This window comes from Schistocerca americana, chromosome X, assembly GCF_021461395.2.
Source record: "Schistocerca americana isolate TAMUIC-IGC-003095 chromosome X, iqSchAmer2.1, whole genome shotgun sequence".
NCBI lineage: Eukaryota > Metazoa > Arthropoda > Insecta > Orthoptera > Acrididae > Schistocerca > Schistocerca americana.
The window spans coordinates 749,696,684-749,716,647 of NC_060130.1; the positions used below are offsets into that span (position 1 = coordinate 749,696,684).

General features: G+C 35.7%; 1 protein-coding gene across 1 annotated transcript in view; it reads left to right on the forward strand.

Annotated features, from left to right (window-relative positions):
- LOC124555343 (protein DENND6B) overlaps window positions 1–12,710 on the forward strand; it is a 221,829-nt gene extending 209,119 nt beyond the window's left edge. Inside the window, exon 8 of the mRNA XM_047129224.1 lies at window positions 10,600–12,710. Coding sequence (XP_046985180.1) covers window positions 10,600–10,797 — 198 coding nt within the window. The 3' untranslated portion in view covers window positions 10,798–12,710. The remainder of the gene's footprint in view (window positions 1–10,599) is intronic.
- The last annotated feature ends 7,254 nt before the right edge of the window (window positions 12,711–19,964 follow it).

The following is a 19,964-nucleotide window of genomic DNA, read 5'->3' on the forward strand; positions in this document are numbered from 1 at the left end:
AAGAGTACGCAGATAGAACAACTCCATACTTATCAATCATATACATACAGCTGCTTGCTCAATGAAAGATTCATATTTGAGGACTGGAAAGTTGCATAGGTCACACCAATATATGAGAAACGAAATAGAAGTAATCCACTGAATTACAAACCCACCTCACTCATGTCAGGTTTGCTCCAGTATTTTGGGACATGTGCTGTGTTCAAACATTGTTAATTACCTTGAAGAAAATGATCCATTGACCAATAGCCAGCATAGATTCAGAAGATATTGTTCTTGTGAAACACAACTAGCTTTTTATTCACACAAAGTAATGAGTGCTATCAACAGGATATCTCCAATTGATACCATGTTTCTAGATTTCCAGAAGACTTTTCACATCATTTCTCACAAGTGGCTTCTAATCAAATTTATGCCTATGGAGTATCATCTCAGTTGTGCAACTACATTCCAGATTTCCTGTCAGAAAGGACTCAGTTCATATTAATTGATAGAAGGTAATCAAGAAAATCAGAAGAAGTTATCTGTGGAATTCCACAAGAAAGTGTTATAGACCCTCTGCTGTTCCCGATCTGTATGAACAATTTGGAAGACAGTCTGAGCAGCTCTTCTTAGATCTTTTGCAAATGATACTGTTGTTTACTGTCTAGTAAAGTCATCAGAAGATCAAAACCAATTGCAAAATAATTTCGACAACATACCTATATGGTGCAAAAAGTGGTAATTAACTGTAAACAATAAAAACTTGAGGTCATTCACATGAGTACTAAAATGAATTCATTAAATATCAGTTACACAGCAAATCATGTGAGTTTCAAAGCAGACAATTGAGCTGAATGCTGAGGGACTATGTTAAAAGCAACTTAAATTGGAATGATTACATAGAAAATGTTGTGGGGAAGGTGAACCAGAGACTGCATTTTATTGGCAGAATACTAAGAAGGTGGAAGTGATCTACTAAAGAGACTATCTACACCATGATTGTCTTTCAACTGCAAGAGCATTGCTCTGTGGTGTGAGATTATTACCAGCTAGAATTGATAGAGCATGTCAAAAAAGTTCAAAGAAGGGTAGCTTGTTTTTATTATCACAAAATAATGAAGAGAGTTTCACCAGTATGATACGCAAGTTGGGGTGGCAATCATTGTGGCTTTCATTGCGGTGAGAACTTTTCTCATGAAATTTCAGTTACCAGCTTTCTCTTCTGCTTACAAAAATATTTTGTTGACATCCACCTCCACAGCAATGCATGATCATCATAAAAAAAATGAGAGAATCAGAGCTTGCACAGAAACATTTAAGTGTTCACTTCCCATGCACTGTTTGAGAGTGGTATAGTATAGATATAGACTGGAGGTGGTTCAATGAACCCTATGTCAACCACATAAGTGTGATTTGGAGAGTAGTCATGTAGATGTAGATGTATTTGCATATTTATTTAGCTAAATTGTCAGTTATTTTGGTTGTTTTGATTTGATTTTGATTTGATTTATTTCGTGTTCCATAGGTCAACTGTGTTGAATACACAAGGACGTGGAACGAGTCAGTTTTTTACAAATACAGTCTGATAATCTTATAGCATATACAGAAATTTGAGTACATAATTATATAAAAACTTATACAGTAAATTCTTTGGGCAGCAATATAGAAAAAGAAAATACATATTTTCTTAGAATTATTAAAACACTACAGAAAACAGATACGGAGCACACACAGATACAGATCTCAGGTTAAATAAAATTCGTAGTGGCATTATGTCAACTTGTATTATATAATATTAAAATATTACAATTTATTTAGTTAAAAATTCATCTAGACTGTAAAAAGCTTTTTCTAGCAGAAATATTTTTAGTGCTTTCTTAAACTCGCTATTGTTATGAATCTTTGTCTTTATTTTGGGAGGAAGAGCATTGAAGAGTTTTGCTCCAGTGTAATGGACACCCTTTTGTGCCAAGCTCAAATTTCTGAGTTCACTGTGTATGTCATTCTTCCTCCGTGTGTTATGCTCATGATAATTACTATTTGGTTGAAATATATCTATATTTTTACCAACAAAACACATGAGAGAAAAAATATATTGGCATGTAGTTGTGTATATTTTAAGATTACGAAAACTATTTCTACAAGAGTCTCTTGGGCGCAATCTACATATAATTCTTAAAGCTCGCTTCTGTGCAATGAACACTTTCCTTGCTAATGGCTGGTTGCCCCAAAAAATAATTCCGTACTCAATGAGACAATGAAAATAGCCATAATAGGCCACTTTTGCAGTGTTAGGTTCAACACATGTAGTGACAACCCGTAAAGCATAGGTAGCAGAGCTAAGCCTCTTACAGAGATCAATAATATGTGAAGACCAGTTCATTTTCTTGTCAATGTGCACTCCAAGAAATTTTGTTGTTTCCATTCTGACTATTGGTTGATTACCACATGTCACACTTATCTCTTTCTCTTTTTCTGTTTTTGTACAGAATTGAATAAAGCTGGTCTTACTGGAATTTAATGAGAGACCATTCACCTTGAACCAATTAACCATATCTGAGAGTATGTGATTACTGAGTTCCTCAAGATTGTTGTCTGTTCTACTGCTCATAAAAATTGTGGTATCATCAGCAAATAATATAAATTTACACGGCAGGCTTGTACATGATGGTAGATCATTTATAAAAATCAGGAATAATAGTGGCCCAAGAATTGAGCCCTGGGGCACTTCACATGTAATGGAACTCCATTCAGAATCTGAGGAAGTGTCACATACTCCACCCGAGCTATTCAACACAACTTTTTGTTTTCTGTCTTGGAGGTACGACTGTAGCCAATTGCCTGCAACACCACTTATTCCTACTAATTTTGCTTTTTGCAAGAGAATCTGGTGATCAACACAGTCAAACGCTTTGGATAAATCGCAGAAGACACCAAGTGCTAGCATTTTTTCATTAAGGGTTTCTAGAACTTCATTTGCAAGTGCGTAGACTGCGTCTTCTGTTGAACGGCCCTTTTGAAAGCCAAACTGGCTTTTGCTGAGAACTCCATTCTTCATGAGATGATCAGTAATTCTTACATGTATTAGCTTTTCTAGAATTTTGGAGAAAGCTGTCAGCAAAGAGATAGGTTGATAGTTAGTTAGTTCAGCTTTATCCTCCTTTTTGTACAGGGGCTTCACAATGGCATACTTAAGTCTACTGGGAACAACACCTTTCTGAAGGGAAGCATTGAAAATATGACAGAGAATGTCCCTTATCCACACACAAGAATATTTCAATAAATTACTAGATATATTATCAACCCCTGCAGAATTCGTACTTTTTAGAGACATGATGATTTTTTGAATTTCTTCTACAGTGACAGGATTAAGGTGCATTTCTGAAATTGTGTTAGAATATACAGCTTGACAAAGAGTTACAGCTTCATCAACATCGGGCTTGCAACCAATCTGTTGAGATACTGATAGGAAGTGTTTATTAAAAATCTCAGCCACCCTTTTGGGGTTATCTACTAGGATACCTTCATATCTGATATTATTTATATCTTCTTTACTTGTTGCATCTCTTCCTGTTTCTTTTCTTACAATGCTCCAAATTGCTTTTATTTTATTATTAGAATTATCTATTTTCTTCTCATAATAAAGGGCTTTTGATTTCTGTATTAGTTTCTTCAAAATTTTACAGTATATTCTATAGTGTTCCCATTTTTCTACATCTTTACAGAATCTTATTGCAGCATAAGTTTCCCTTTTGGTTTTACATGACTGTTTTATACCTTTTGTAATCCAAGGCTTGCTTACAGAATTGGAAGCACTGTTTCTGACCCATTTCTTGGGAAATATTTCTTCAAAAAGAGCACAGAATTCATTTATAAAACAGTTAAATTTAGTATCAACATCATCATGGCTATATACTAAAGACCAATCCGTTTGCTGCAACCTGTGGTTGAAAGTTCCTTTCGCCTCTTCATTAATTACTCTTATGACTTTCCATCGAGGAAATTCTTTTTTGAACAGATTAACGTCATAAATAGTGAGAATTTGTCCATCATGATCTGAAAGCCCACTTATAACCTGCCTGACAATATAATTCTGATGTCTATTTACATCTAAAAAAATGTTGTCTATCATAGTTTGGCACTCGGATGTAATTCTTGTTGGGAAATTTATTACTGAAGTCAGATTGAGTAAGGTCATCACAATCTCAAAGTCTATTTTATTCTTATTTTCTGTCAAAAAGTTTATATTAAAATCACCTAATACTACAATATCCTTCGCTTTTGAAAGTAACCATGACAGAAGGAGTTCCATTGAATGCAGAAAAGTTTTTATGTCACCTGAAGGAGCCCTGTAGACAGCCAACACTATTATTGGATAGAATTTAGTTGTTATTTCTGTGGCAGATGCCTCAAATTGTTGTTCCACACAATATTTCTTAATATCTATAGCTTTGTATGCTACACTATCCTTAACGTAAATTGCTACTCCACCTTTATCTTTACTTTCCCTACAGTAGTATGTTACTAAAGTATAACTTGCTATAGATGGCAAGGCACATTTATCAGTAACATGGTGCTCAGTTAAGCACAAAATCTGGGCATTATTTATACTGTCCTTTTCACTAATGTTAATAAGGAGTTGATCTATTTTGTTTAAGAGGCCCCTTATATTTTGATGAAAGAAAGAGATGCCTTCCTCTTGCTTTTTCATTCTATTAGTGCTGTTACCTGACTGAGAATCCATTGGAGTCTGCCTTGAGACAGGAGAGAGGAGACACCTGACACTACCTACTGTTGTCCCTTCTTTTTCTTCGGGCCCACACATAAAAAATCGTTGAGATGAGGAGGAGGCTCAGCATTTCTTCTGTCCAACAGCCTTCTATTTGTTGTTGTTGATGGTGGTGCTGTTTCTGACACTTCAAATGTTGGTTCTACCACTACTGCTGTGTTTCCTTGTGAACTTGGAGTCTTCTCGTTTTTGTTATTTTCGTCTAAAATAATACTTGGCTGATGAGGAACAGTAGTTCTTTTGTTGTTGAAATCGATGTCCACTGTTCTTTCTGTTAAAATTTGGTCTTTTTTTTTTACATGTTTTGCTGCTGCTGATGAAGTTTCTAATGAATTTTTTTGAAGTGTTTTCGTAATGGAGTCAGGCGATGGCAATGCAATTATCGTTTTGGTTTTGAATTTGTTTTGGTGGTTTTTTATTACCCTGGTTATCAGGCTTGTCAGATATTCTTTCCCCAAGCCATTCAGGTGAAGTCCGTGTTGCGTGTGGAATCTACGTCCAATACTGCTTATATCAACGCATTTCACGTTTTTAAAATGTTTGCAGATTTTTGCAAACTGACTGTTGGCACTTTCTATTTCCCTGTTAACACATGACCATCTTACAAGATCATAGCGATGCGGAATATTGACAAGTATTACGTTAGTGTGAGTGAGGTTCCTCAGACACTGTTTAAGATCGCGCGTTGCACTCAATGTTTCATTTTTGTAGACATCGTTTGCACCTCCCATAAGTACAACGAAGTCTTTATCATGCAGATTTTTTGCCTCTGCGGATTCGGTCATTTTTTTAATTTCGCTAAGTGGGGCTCCCGGTTTCACTATACCACACGAAAATGTTTCAGTTGTTTCTTTTAGTTTACTAGGAAGCCCACGACCATGGCTGTCTGAAAACACAAACAGTTTCCTGTTATTGAAGTTCACAATTTGCGAATCGTTTTGTATTGTTTTACCACACACTTCGACACAATTTTTGGTCGGCACATTTATATTGACCTCCTTCACAGTTGTTTGCGTCAGTAAATTTTCTTCTCTTACCTTATTCCCCAAAGTGCCATTTTGCTTTTCCCAACGTTCATGCGAACTGTAAGTTGCATTTTCACTATCGGCGATCGAAAGTACTTGAAATGTGTTTTCGTGCACAAAGCTTGCGTAACTTTCGCAGGTTTTCCGAATTTGCACTTTGGACTTGCTGTTTTTGCACGTTACATTTGACCACTTTTCCGTAACGGACGAACTATCTCGCACAAGTTTTAGCGTGTTCAGTTCACTATTTTCTTGTTGTATTTTCGAAATGTCCGTTTTCAAACTGCCGATTATGAACTGTAAGCTCGTTATGCGTTCATTCAGTTTCTTGATTTCGTCTTTACAATTTTCACACGATTTCTTTTTTACGGCAAAATTTAAGTTTTTCTGGAAGGACACTTGCTTAACTTTTACTGTAGCCGCCATCTTGGAATGTAGCCAGTGTTCCATTACTGTTCTACACAGCACTCTGATACACTGCACATGGATTGTCCAATGTTGCTGCTATCTCAGTGTCTAAGAGTAGTATAAATTACAGGTATTTTGATGGTGATTATTGTCTGTAGCTGTGTGCAGAAGCTGCCTAGTGTACCAAGTCAGTTTGATAACCCTTTGTCTGACAAGGATTAGGCCTATTTTGCTATATATTATTTTGCAGTGAACAATTCCATAGATAGATTGTTTTATGTTAGTTGAAGAGCACTATCTTAATATCACATACACCATAGCCATTCTTTGGAACCCTGTCCTGAGATATCCAGTTTGAGATTCCATGTAGTCCTTACTAGGAATAATTTTTGGCTGAGTGTATCAAAGCATATAATACTGCTCTCTCGTGGACTGAATGATAGGAGCTCTGTGCACTGAAGTATAAGTCTATTTGTGATGGCCGCTCTGAGTACTGCTAACTGTTCTTGAGTGTCACCAACTGATAACTTTTTTAAAATTTTGAATCAAAGTTGAACTTTATTTACATACTCTTGGCATTAATCAGGCTTTATTCTGCAATGTTTTTATACAGTCTTCTATTTCTGTATCAGAACTGTCAATGCACATTATATTTATCTATTTCTGTGGCCCTGCAAATATTGGACTCCTTTTATATCATTATTGATGCATTTCATACATAGAATGAAGGCTTTCATGACTGGATGACATAGCTGCTGGTAAGGTCATGGTCCAAGAAACTCTCCCGGCAAGACTCAGCAGAGGAGCACCTCTGAAGATGTCCAGTGCAGTCCTGGATGAAATGTCAGGTATGGAACAGTTCCTTGGGCCACGACCTCACATCCTGAAAGGTTTACCAGCAGCACTTCATACAGTTTTAAACTCAACAGTGTTTTTTCCATGATATGGTCAAGAATTGCTAGCCTAACAAGCAATTTTATGCTTAAATGTTGATTTCGTAAGCAGTAACTCTATTTCCCACCTACTCCTATCATCCTTAAAACCTTTTTACTGTTTTTGAATAACTAAAATACCTGGTTAACTTTAACTTCAACTGATTTGAGTTGTATTATTTATTATAATTATTATCATCATTATCATTATTACACATTTTTGTCTCCAGGACAGTGATAAACTTGAATGTTAAATCATTATTCATTTTTTCTTTGTTTCCTTCTTCTTTTTCTCTTCCCAAGACCTCTTCATTCTGTGGATGTGTTCCTGTTTCCTTTGCTCTGTCCATATTTTGCCTATTTTCTTCCTTTGCCTTACTTCAAATTTCATGTTAATAATTTTGTTTCTGAATTTCTCTCTTTCATTTGTCATTTAAGTACTGATGTCTGCTTGTTGTAGGTCTTCTTCTATTTCTCAAAGCCAATTTTTTTTATTGAACTGTTTACTGCATCAAAAATCCTCTTTGTGAGTCTGTTGTTTTTCATTCTATGTATGTGTCCATAGAATGTTAGTTGGCATGTTGTAATCATGTCTGCGATCCTGTCTGTGTGTTAACATACTTCTTTGAATGGTCTTTTCATCCATATACCATCTCCTTGCACTGCTCCAAAAATTTTTCTGTGGATTTTATGTTCTGTTTTTTCTGTCTCTGTGATGCCTGATGCTCCAGCTGTGGTCATTTCTGATGCGTAGAGTGCTTCTGGTAGTACAACTGTACTGTAGTGCTTGAATTGACCCTGTCCTGAAATATTTCTTTCATTGTAGTGTGTCCATGTCAGTTTGTATGCCTTCTGAAGTTTTTCTGTTCTTGGTATGTTAGATGCTTTGTTTGATCCTCCTATTTGTACATATTCCCCAAGATATTTGAATTTTTCCACTCTGTTAACCTTTCCATATTTCGTGTACATGGCTTGGTGGTTGTTGTTCTTTCTTTCCATGTATTGCATCTTCTCTGTTTTCACAGAGACTTCATGTAAGTATTGAAGTGCTTCTGTGCATTGTATTATTCAGTGTTATTAAAATATTGTTCAGCTGATATATCTGCTTTCTTTGATTATATTCTTTCTTTGTTTTTGGATCTTCAATCAAATGCCTTGCCCTATCGTATTTTATGTTGTGAAAAATGTGGATTCTTTTTATGTTACACTCCCAGTTTCCCCCATCCTGCATATTTTGTATGTTATTTTATATATATTTGTATCACATTTTGTTGGACATCTGGTATTTTAAAATTATTACAGTTCCAATGACGATTTCATATATCAATGGTAGGCAACGAAAATGCTGTAACTCCATTTTGTTGCATTTTAAAGGAGAAGCAAAATGGTTTCTTAACAAAATATAAAGTGATTCAGCTAAAGTAACTACATGCATAACTGTATAGTAGAAGCTTAGTTATTGACAGATTAGAGAAATCCATGCACTTTTGAACCTCTCTTTGGTAATAGAGTTAATGATTATTGGAATTATGATGTTTTCGCTGACAGATGGAGTTACGGGGTTTTCATTGTCTATCATCAACATGACACATCTTACAGCTGAAAACTATTTGCAAGTCATCACTTGCCTGAAGTTTGGTATTGGGTGAGGTGGTGTGTCTTCTTTTATAAATATTTTTACTTCAGTTTGATCTTTATATTGAGATTTCACAGAAGAAAAATGTTTGTTCCATCTATAGGCATTGTTAAAAAATACATTTTTTTTCAGTTTTAGGTTTTAGAGTTGTTTTTTTTTTTTTACCATCATGTTTTGTAAAGTGTAATTGTGAATTGTTGTGAAATTCACAATCATATTTTTACATATGCTAATTTCCAGACAGGAAGCTGACCAGTAGAGATAAAAAGAGGAAAATAAATTTAAATATAAGAATTTACCATTTGAAATTATGTTGCCTTGGCTACACAGTCACTCTTTATTTTTTATCGATGTTACAGCTAGCCTTTATGTACCTCATGAAAGTGATATGTAGTTTATGTAATAAGTAATAATTTTTGGGTAAGTAACTTCAGCTGATGTCTGAGGTTCTTTCCACTGCTATTATGTGACACCCTTAATTTTATATCTTAGATTTTGGTCTTGAATGATGGCAGTCTAGAGAGGTAAGGGAGAATGGGGACTTAATGGGCAATAGTACAGAAGTTTTATGAATTATAGAGTGATGTGATGTGGAAGATGAAACTCTAATCATTTGTTATTACTATTTAAAAGTTCCATGTGTCTTCATAGACAGCAAAGTAAAACTCCTACACTAATGTATTGTGCCCTAGAATGCCAAAATTTCAGTTTCATTGTGCACAAACATTTGGAAAATACTCTAATGATTTGTCTGGTAATGGGATGAGATTAAACAAATTCTTCATATATTATTGGGAAATGTAAAATTTGACAGTGTGAAATTCAGTAATGACACGTGTGAAAGATAACATGTAGATCACAACTAATATTTTTAAATCCCAGTGAAAGTCGTCACCCTTACTTCTAAATGATTTACATTCTACCAAAACTTTCCATTGCCATGAAGTAACAAATAGTATATTCTTTAACTCTTCTGCTGATGCTGTGTTAAACTGAAATATTTGAGTGTCTATTTATACGAGGGCTATCCACAAAGTACATTACGTTTTGGAATTAAAAATAAATAAAGTATTGGAAATTTTTTTTATTATATAGAGATGAAAGCCACACTTAAATACTACTTTTCTACATAGTTGCCATTTAAATTAAGGCACTTATCGTAGCGATGGACGAGCTTGAAAATTCCTTCGTCGTAAAATTCGGCCGCCTGCGTCTTCAACCACGTGGTTACCTCTTTTGGGACAGAAAAGGTGTGATTTTTGTGGATTTCCTGGAAAGAGGCACTACAATAAACTCTCAGAGGTATTGCCAAACTCTGCACAACCTCAGAAGAGCAATACAAGACAAGGGGAAAGTTGGGCTCAAAGATCTTGCTGATTCATGACAACGCCTGGGCCCACACGGCAAATGCCACTCGTGAAGTTCTCGAATCTTTTAAGTGGGATTTGTTTCGTCATCTGCCGTACAGTCCCGACCTGGCACCGAGCGACTTCCACTTATTCACAGCAATGAAGAAGTAGTTGGCTATGCAGCGTTTTGATGATGACGCACAGCTTCAAGAAGAGGTAACCACGTGGTTGAAGGCGCAGGCGGCCGAATTTTACGACGAAGGAATTTCCAAGCTCGTCCATCGCTATGATAAGTACCTTAATTTAAATGATAACTATGTAGGAAAGTAGTATTTAAGTATGGCTTTCATCTGTATATAATAAAAAAAAATTCCAATACATTATTTATTTTTAATTCCAAAACGTAATGTACTTTGTGGATAGCCCTCGTATTAGTAAATGAAATCTGTTACACAAAATATGTGATCAATGTTTTTAGGATCTGAAGATGTGGGTGAAAGGCAGACAAGAAGTGGAAATTGTTGATATGATCTTGAGGATTCGCCAGAAGCTAGAACAGTGTAAAGCGAATGATCTTCCCCTAAGTGATGATGTACAAGAACAGCTGCGGTACAGAATGTCTGAGATCATGTGTACACTACCTGAGGATCTGAAGGCTGTGTTGAAAGTGAGCTGATGGTGTCTTGATCTGTTTCAGTACAAAGTTTGTAATCTTCCAAAACTTCTGCTGTGCCTCACTGACTAGAGAAGCACATTAAATGTGACTCATTGGAGGAATGCAATCTCTCTTGGTAAACTGATAATAATGGTGCCTTGAAAATCTCTCCAGTGTCTATGAGTCCATAAGAGGCTTGAAGAAAATAATTATTTTATTTCACAAATCCTACCATTTTTGTAGATTGAAATATTGTGTGTGTGAATGTAATTGTATGTTATGGATGTTACTCTTTCTGTATTTCTTCCAAAACTTAAATAGCTCTGTGTGTGGAACATGGAGCTATAGTTTTAGCTGGTCCCTGTGTTTACTATTTTGACCAACAAGCTTGCCTACATCAAATGTGAGAGCAACAGTGAATGAGATGTTTATCTGTCCAACACTCTTTTTAATGTAGAAGTAAGTTAAAAAAGGTAATTTTTTTTACGTGTTGACTGTCCTAACAGTAGCATCAAATGAAACATTTTATGTGCATGGTGTATGATGCAAGTAACTACCTAGGAGGAAGTGAAATTTGACATGTATCACTGTATGCATTTTGCTTCTTCTACTTTTATTTGTTCAGGACTAGACCATTGTAAATGAGACCCATTAGATGTTGTTCTGTGTGTAGAAAATGAGTGTACAATTATCAGCGTGCATTAATTGTAGTTATTCACAGTCAAGTTTCACTTCGTGTTTCTTCCAGTCAGCATCTGAACATATCTCATGTTGTTAAATTTATTATGCAGTGGTAAAAGAGAAAAAATGTTTGTGTGTAGTGTAACTGAGACACAGTACTGTACTGTGTGGAAAACTGTTTCATTATGTTTTTGGAATCAAGTATATCAGATCAGTGAGCCAAGATTTCTAGTTATCCACTAGAACCCATATTAAGCTTGCAATTGGTTGAAAGTATGTCCAGTTTTTGAAGTAATGCGAAGTACAGTTATCACAAAATCATCTGAAATAGTTGATTGCTGGAAAGTATCATGAAAAACCACATAACTAAAAAAGAGACTTAGTGCATTTTGTGTGTGTTAATGTCAGTGTTACGTTATTCCAGTGTATTTATAGATGTGAATGAACAAGGCCTAACAGGGAACTCATTGGAAAGGCTAGTGAAAAACAGGATGATGAATTTTGGTGATTGAATATATTTTTGATCAATCGTATAAGTCAGATAAGTGTACCTATGGCCTGAGTGACTGCCTAACTTTTAAAAAGCTGAAATGTTCAGTGAATGTTTGCTTCAACTAATCACACTATAGAGTGGTGTTTGTGTCCAAGGCTTTGGCCAACTGTGTGTCTCAGAATATAGTTCAGTAAGTTTGTGTGTGTATGTGTGTGTGTTTTAAACATAATTAATGACATAGAGAGTAATCAGCAGAGAGACATTAAAAATTACAAAGTAAGTTCTCAGAGTAAATCTCCTTCACGTGGCTGAAGTGATATAAAACAAGAGTGTGGTTATGAAATTGGTCAACTATAAAGCATCACCCAGTGTCACTTTAAATGGGAAACTGATGCTTCAGGGCCTGTAAGTGAATGCAGTGATACATAAACCCTCAGGGAAGAAACTTATAAGGAATCTGAAATGAGGAAGCTGGAGTCAGATCACTGAGAAAGAAAACAGAACAAAGAAGCAGAAAAGAACAGGAAAAGCAGAAAACATTAAAAAATATCACAGTGGTGTTTTCTATTGTGTATTTTGAGGAAAATTTATAACCATTACTTAAATGTACAGCATGGTGTATAGTATCATTTGACCATTGTGATTTAACCAGAAACTATGGCTTGTAATTTAATTGTAGACTCTATAGTAAAATGGAGCAGGTAAACTTTTTAGAAAAGTGAATTTAAATGACTTGCAATAAAAATGCACAGGTTTCAAATGTCTGTCTCTCTATACCGATTTAGGTTTTCCATGCTTCTCCTAAATGACTTCTGGTAAATGCCTGGATTGTTCCTTCAGTAATCCCATGAGCCATTTCCTGCTTCGTCTTTGTCCAGTCCTAATATGTTTTCTATCTCTATTAATCTTGTCATGGCACACATTAAATCCTAATGTTCCTTCCTTTTCAACCAATCTCTGTGGCATTGTCATCCTGCAGAACATTGGCCTCCCGATCAATCATTAAATCATACCCAAAATAAGGTGTCTGTGAGTGATATCATTGGAGGGTTATGAGATGAACACACTGCTGTCTACATTATTGGTAGTGACACTCAAAACCAGAGGCATTACTCATGCTGTAAATAATTTCTCAAGTGGCCTCATGATGCTAAGTGTCTCTCTTTCCAATCCTTCTTGCTTGGGAAATATAATTAAGTGGAAATAATAACTTTTTTAATTTCAACTTTATTGTATAAAGAAACTTTATACAGGGTGTCCCACGTGGAATGGTCAATATTCAGAGGTGTAACAAGAATGATCATTGGAAGCAAAAAAATGTCTAGCAAACATACCTTAAGAACTATGACCACTTCTTCATCTTTGATACTGTGAAACAAATCTCTTTTACTGCCAGCTCCTTACTTTTCATATTTTTGGAGAAGGTAGTACGGACCAAAATAAGAAGGGAAAAAAAATTATAGTAAACATGGGTTCCAATATGCGTACCTTAAGAGCTATGGCACTTGTTCAATAGAAGAAATGTGTATCATAGTAGAGAAGATGAACAAGTGTTCATAGCTCTTAAGTTATGTATTTTAGAGCCCATGTTTTCTAGACTTTGGTGCTTCAAATGATTGTTCCTGTCATTCCCCTGAATATTGACCACTCCTCCTGGAATACCCTATATATATGTATTATGTGAGGCCCAGGTTGTGCTGCTGAAGTTGTATCACTGACTTGCCTTAGACTGAGGTACCAATTATACTTCTCAAAGGCAGTAAGGAGTGGGAAGGGAGAAGTAGGGAACTGATATAATAGGAATTTTTGGTCACCAGAACATTATAAGGGGTATTTTTGAGATTGTAAAAGGTTGAAAATACTAGAGAAAGTAATGAGAGAAATTAAAATTCAGCTTGTTTAAATGAGAAGACTATAAATGACAACATGTAAAACAGTATGTTAAATGACATGATTAAAGAAATCTTAACACTGAAAAAAGAACTAAGAGCACAGACAAGTTTTTCTTACTGGTGTTACATCCAGTAAAGAACTTTTACAAGCTTTTTAGCCACTTATGAAGCCAAATAAATACTCAGAAAGAATCCTTGTGGGGAAGTTAAACTGAAATGCTAAAGTAATCACTTTGATACAAGTGCCACACAGGAAACTGACATGCCAGCCAACACAGCATCTTCTTGTAGTCTAAGTGTCATTAAATGGCAGTATTGGTGGAGCATGTGGTCAGCATGCTATTAACTAGGCCATTAATTTTATGTTTTGGATCCAGATCCACAGCTTCTCATACATTCTGTTGGTATCTAGCTATAACTTAAAGTTCCTGCTAGTCACAGATATAAGCCAGCTACCCATAAGTAGGCTCCAAAGATTCCTACTTGACAAATTATTAAACTTATGAGATTAATTACCTTTACAGTAGGAAATATGCATGTGGGATTATGTTTTACTGTTTACTACATCCACCAAAATATAGATATTTGTGTAATAATTCACCACATTAGAACACTTCTTTGAAAAGAAATCAAGTTATTTAACTGTATACAGTCATTTTGAGTTCAAGAAAGTATCCCCTCTATAACAAGTGTCTTTATACACACGGAAGGAGTGACAGAGAAAGATGCAAATTACCAAATAAGCAGCAACCAGTCGAAAAATCATGTTTAAACATGATTTTGTGACTGGTTGCTGCTTATTTGGTATTTTTATGGTTTACGGTCGCTGCACAATTTGGGAACCACATGGAGCCCACCATTCAGATAAAGATGTGTTGAACAGACAGTTATATTCTCTTGGCAGAAGGAAGGGGTGTAGTGGTGAGTGAATAAATATCATTTTGAATAGATTCTCTTGTTCAGAAACATATAATTTCCATGCAGCAGGAACAATCGTATAAAATAATTTATTTCACTGAAATGACTTTTTCACTCTCCAGCAGAGTGTGTGCTGTTCTGAAATTTCATAGGAGATTAAAACTCTGTGCTGCACTCACATTCAGAACATTCAGTTTCACAGACTGAGCTTCCCAGGCACAACATGCAGCTCACAGACACCACCTCACTTCTTCTGGTACTTATATTCCAAACTTCACAAAGCTCTCCTTCATATTTTGCAGCAATCTTTCTGAAAGTTTCAGTTTATTTCTCTGTCCTGAACCTATTTTGAAAAACAGTATTGTTAATTTGTTGTTTTTCTAATAATTATTGCATTACCAGGTAACTCATGTGCTAAGAATTCCCAAAATTAGGGGACAAATGAAAGTTACAGTACTTATTTGTCAAATTGAGTATCTGTTTTCCACTGATAGTCTGCAAATTATTGCACTACTACAACAGTTGTTATTACCAAGCATTGTTGCTACATTATTTATATCACTACAAATTTGATAATTATGAATCTCAGTGGATTACTATCTCCCTTCCTTCCAGGAGACAGGGAGAATGGAATGCACTATTTGGGATTCAGATCTGAAACATTCAATAACCTTGTTCTACCTTTATTTCTTTTATTATTTTATAACTTGCTGTTTTCTCAGACTCCTCTGGGTATATTCATAGTATCCACTCTGGATATGTCCAAACAGTGTTGAAATAACTCTGTCCAGTGTCTCCATTGAAACGGGCCTCAGAAGGCAGAGTGGTACTGACCAGCTGCCGTGTCATCCTCCAGTTATCACTGGATGCAGGTATGTAGTGGCATGTGGTCAGCACATTGCTCTCCCAGCTGTTGTCAGTTTTCATGACTGGTGCTGCTACTTCTCAGTCAAGTAGTTCCTCAATTGGCCTCACAAAGGCTGAATGCACCCCACTTGCCAACAAGGCTTAACAGTCCCAGACAGTCACCCATCCAAGTGATCACCAAGTGTGACAGTTCTTAAGTTTGGTGACCTGACAGGAACCAGTGTTACCACTGTGACAAGGTCATTGGCATGCTGAAATAACACCAAGCTGTAATTCAGAACTAGTGAAGTATGAATCTTAAAAAAAATTTATAGAAATATTCAGTATAAGTTATAAAAGAGAAAGATGGAAATTATTTTGAAAATGCTGTGTGGAAATGACAAAAGTACAAATTTAATAAATTTAGGCTCCGTCATGAGATTATCCTATTTGCTCCATATCTGTAAAGTTACATATGCACACACAATGTATATGTAATACTTTTATACTGTATCACTTTCAATGGACAGTAATCATATAAAAAAATCAAAACTTGAGTTACAATTTATCATTTTCAGTGCTTACAACTTCCCAAATGAATTTGTATATGTGCAAAAGTTCTACATTTAGCAGCAGCCTTGGTAAATTGCTGATCAATATACTGGAACTTTTTGGTGCATTATTATGCTAGATTTGAGTCTCCTTTATATACAGGGTGATTGTAATTAAAGTTAAACTCTCATACCGCTGTAGAAATAACGCCACCGGTCAGAATGATGTCAAATTGCAACGGAATATTATCAGAGAAGGGGGAAAACATATGGCAGAAAAAAATAAATTACAAAATGTAGCAATAGATGGTGCTGCAAGCATCATAATTTAATAGTGGTTGACTACAAATGACAAATCATACAACAATGCTTAAGGTGTACGTTTGATGTTAAACTGTACTACTCAGTCTGCATGGGTGTACAGGTGTGATCCTGTTAGTTATGTAAAGCAAGGTCATATCACATCAGATGGGAAAAATCAGTTTTTAAGTGTCCTGAGGCCAAAAACTGCATAAAAGGCATCAGTCAAAATCAAATCAGATAAATCAAGGAACAGCATGTTCTGCAACTGATCGAAGTGTTTCTGGGGTCATGCTCAGAACGTGTTGCGCAGTGCCTGCCTTCAATGCAGCTAAGTTTGCACTCGGAGCACTGAACACAACATCTTTCAGATAGCCCCACAGCCAGAAGTCACACAGTTTAAGATCAGGTGATCAGGATGGCCAGGCTGTAGGGAAATGGTGGCTGATAATTATAGCATTTCCAAAATGGTGTTTCAGCAGCTGCTTAACTGAATTTGCAATGTGCGGAGATGCACCATCTTGCAATGATCCCATCCACACATTATCACTGTTGGAGAGCTGGAATGACATGCTTGCGCAAAAGACACTCGTAGCACTTACCAATGACAGTACACGTGACAGGACCGGAAGCACCTGCCTCTTCAAAAAAATATGGCCTTATGATAAATGATGCCGTAAATAAGCACCACACAGTGACCTTTTCAGGATGAAGTGGTACTGGTTGATTTGTGTGTGGATTTTACATTGCCCATATTCAACACATCTGTGTATTTATATATCCTGTCAGATGGAAGTGGGTTTCATCTGTCCACAAAATCTTCCAAGGCTAATCATTGTTCACTTCAATCTGAACAAGAAATTCGAAACTAAAGTTCTCACTTGCTGGTAGGTCAACAGGGAGCAACTCATGCACATGAGTAATTTTGAATGGATAGCAAAGAAGGATGTGTCATAGGATTTTACGCACCGTGCTCACTGGTATGTCCAATGGTCAGGCAATTCTCCGTGCACTACACATTTGCACACCACCACTCATCTCCTCCTGCATTGCTGTGGCCACTGCTTCCACTGATGTCAAATCAATTTGTTTTCTCCCTCTACCAGGTTGCACACCAAAAGAACCCGTCTTTTTGAATTTCTGAATCATTTTCTCCAGACCCACAGGAGTCATCAGACCAACGCCTTTTTTCAAACCCTTCAGTGTTTGGAACTTCTGCAGAGCAATGTGTGCACAGTCATCATTCTTGTAATACAGCTTTACAAGCAGAGTGTGATCCTGCATTGAGACAGTCATGGCGAATGTCGCAGACGCGAAAGGAGGAAAAGGCATGTACCTGCCGTTTTATACCTGCTTCATTTGGTCATGCAAATTACAGGTGTTTTCATTTACATACTCTAACACATACAGTGCCATCTACTGATCAATTTTCACACTATTTTTTTTCTTCTGTCATACATTTTCCCCATTCTCTGATAATATTCCGTTGCAATTTGATGTCATTCTGACCAGTGGTGTTATTTCTACAGCATTTTGAAAGTTTAATTATAATCACCCTGTATATCATAGTCAAAATTACACTCTTTTGAAGCTTTTGAAACACCATTTCCTACAGGTGAAGCTAAAGAAGTAAGTAATATATCAAAGAGAAGGGCATTTCACTTGGTATCGCTGCTTATTAAATTGATATCAGGCATGGTACTGGAGCTATGGAAATTGTACACACTGTCTTCTAGAGTAACAGAAACAGATTCGCTTCTTTTTACAGTCAATAAGGGTAACTTTTTACCAGTCAGGGTATATTTGTACCACTTACCACTTTTGTTAGATGTGGCTATTGCTGAATCTAATTCCATTATTTTTTACTAAAAGTAAATTTTTATTGCTTCTGTGGTTTCTAGTTAGTGTCTCAGTTATCTGTCCCACTTTATGCAAGCTCTTGGGCTTGTGATCCTCCATTAATTGCTCTGGCTGTGAAGAAACCTTCTGGTGATAGTGATTTAAGTTGATACAAATATCTCGATATTTTGGTGTAAACCTGCAGTACTGAGTTAACAGTGTTTTTACTTCTTATTAACACCTGATTTCATTCTGGTGTTATTGAGAGCATTAGATAAAGGAAAAATTCTTAGTTTTTTTAGACTGGACTAAAGTTATCCTGAATAATAGTGTAACTTTTGTACCAGCATTAAAATTAAAATTTTACTCGAATAGATCATATTAGTACACATTTTCTCTTTTCCAAGCACTCAGTAACTACAGATGTAAAGTGCTGCAATGTGTGTTGCATTGTGTAATTTATTTTGTGTCCAGTATTTTCCAAAAAAAAAAAAAAAAAATTGTAAAAAGTGGTACAAAGTTACCCTGATTGACTGTAATAGAGATATTTCTGTATTTTGTTTTCATCCTGAAGTTGTTAAACTGGAGAACAAACAATATTACTAGTAGCTATCATAAGTTAAACCAATCAAAATAAATACTGAAGACACATTCATGTCAGTTTTTAATCTGTTGAACTTCTATCCTTTATATGCACTTAATTTGTATAATTCATCTCTCTCCACGTAATCTTTATTCTTGCTGCCTCATTAGTCTTCTTCCTGTTGTTGCCTCAAAAGATGTTTGATTTGTTTACCATCATCATCACTGTAATTTCTGTTAGCAAGTGATAATACTAATGCATTCTACTGCCGTAAGTTCCTTTTATCTGCTTTTGCTTTCTCGAAAGTGAGAAATAAATTGCAAATAATTGTTTTAGATCAGTGCAATTAGTGATTAAGAAAATAGCTGACCATCAACATCTTTATGTAAGGATTCTGGCAATATTGATTAGAGCAGTGGTACTCAGAAATTCAACAAAACTGAAACCAGATGTTCACTGTAAGAGAAACACATGAAACATAAAAGCGCCACTATTTAATGCATGTTGCAAGACCATAAAGCTGGCAAAAATTAATAACAGTAGTCCTGTGTGTTACATTTTGAGAGGATTTCAACGTACAGTTGAATTCAAGAAAGTTAATTATCTGACCTCTTATGTTGCTGTAAATTGTCTTTTAAGCAAAACAGAAGTACTTTGCAGATGATGGCTCTGTAAATCCTTGAAGCTGTACTTATTGTTTTTTTGGTTTTGAACTTCTGCTGTCCATAATATCAGGATAAACTCAGTACACCACTTCAGAAAAAAATTATATTTGAATTTATGTGAATAGCTGAAAACCAGAAAAATACTGCATCTGATTTTTTTAAAAAAAGGTGAAGTTTCCTGTGAGAAGCTAGCAGAATGTACTTCCTCTGAACTAAAAGAGTATGTAAAAAACTGAATATCTGGTTGGAAGGTGAAACTGTGTGCTCTGTACCCTGTTTTACCTACATTATTGTATTTACACTCTATAGAAAGCTGTTCTCTTCCCATCAGACACATAAAGTATGTAGATGCCACTGCATTTTTGAGTCTTTTTCCTGGTTTTGAAAATCTATTACCATATTGATAATGCCACAGAAGCA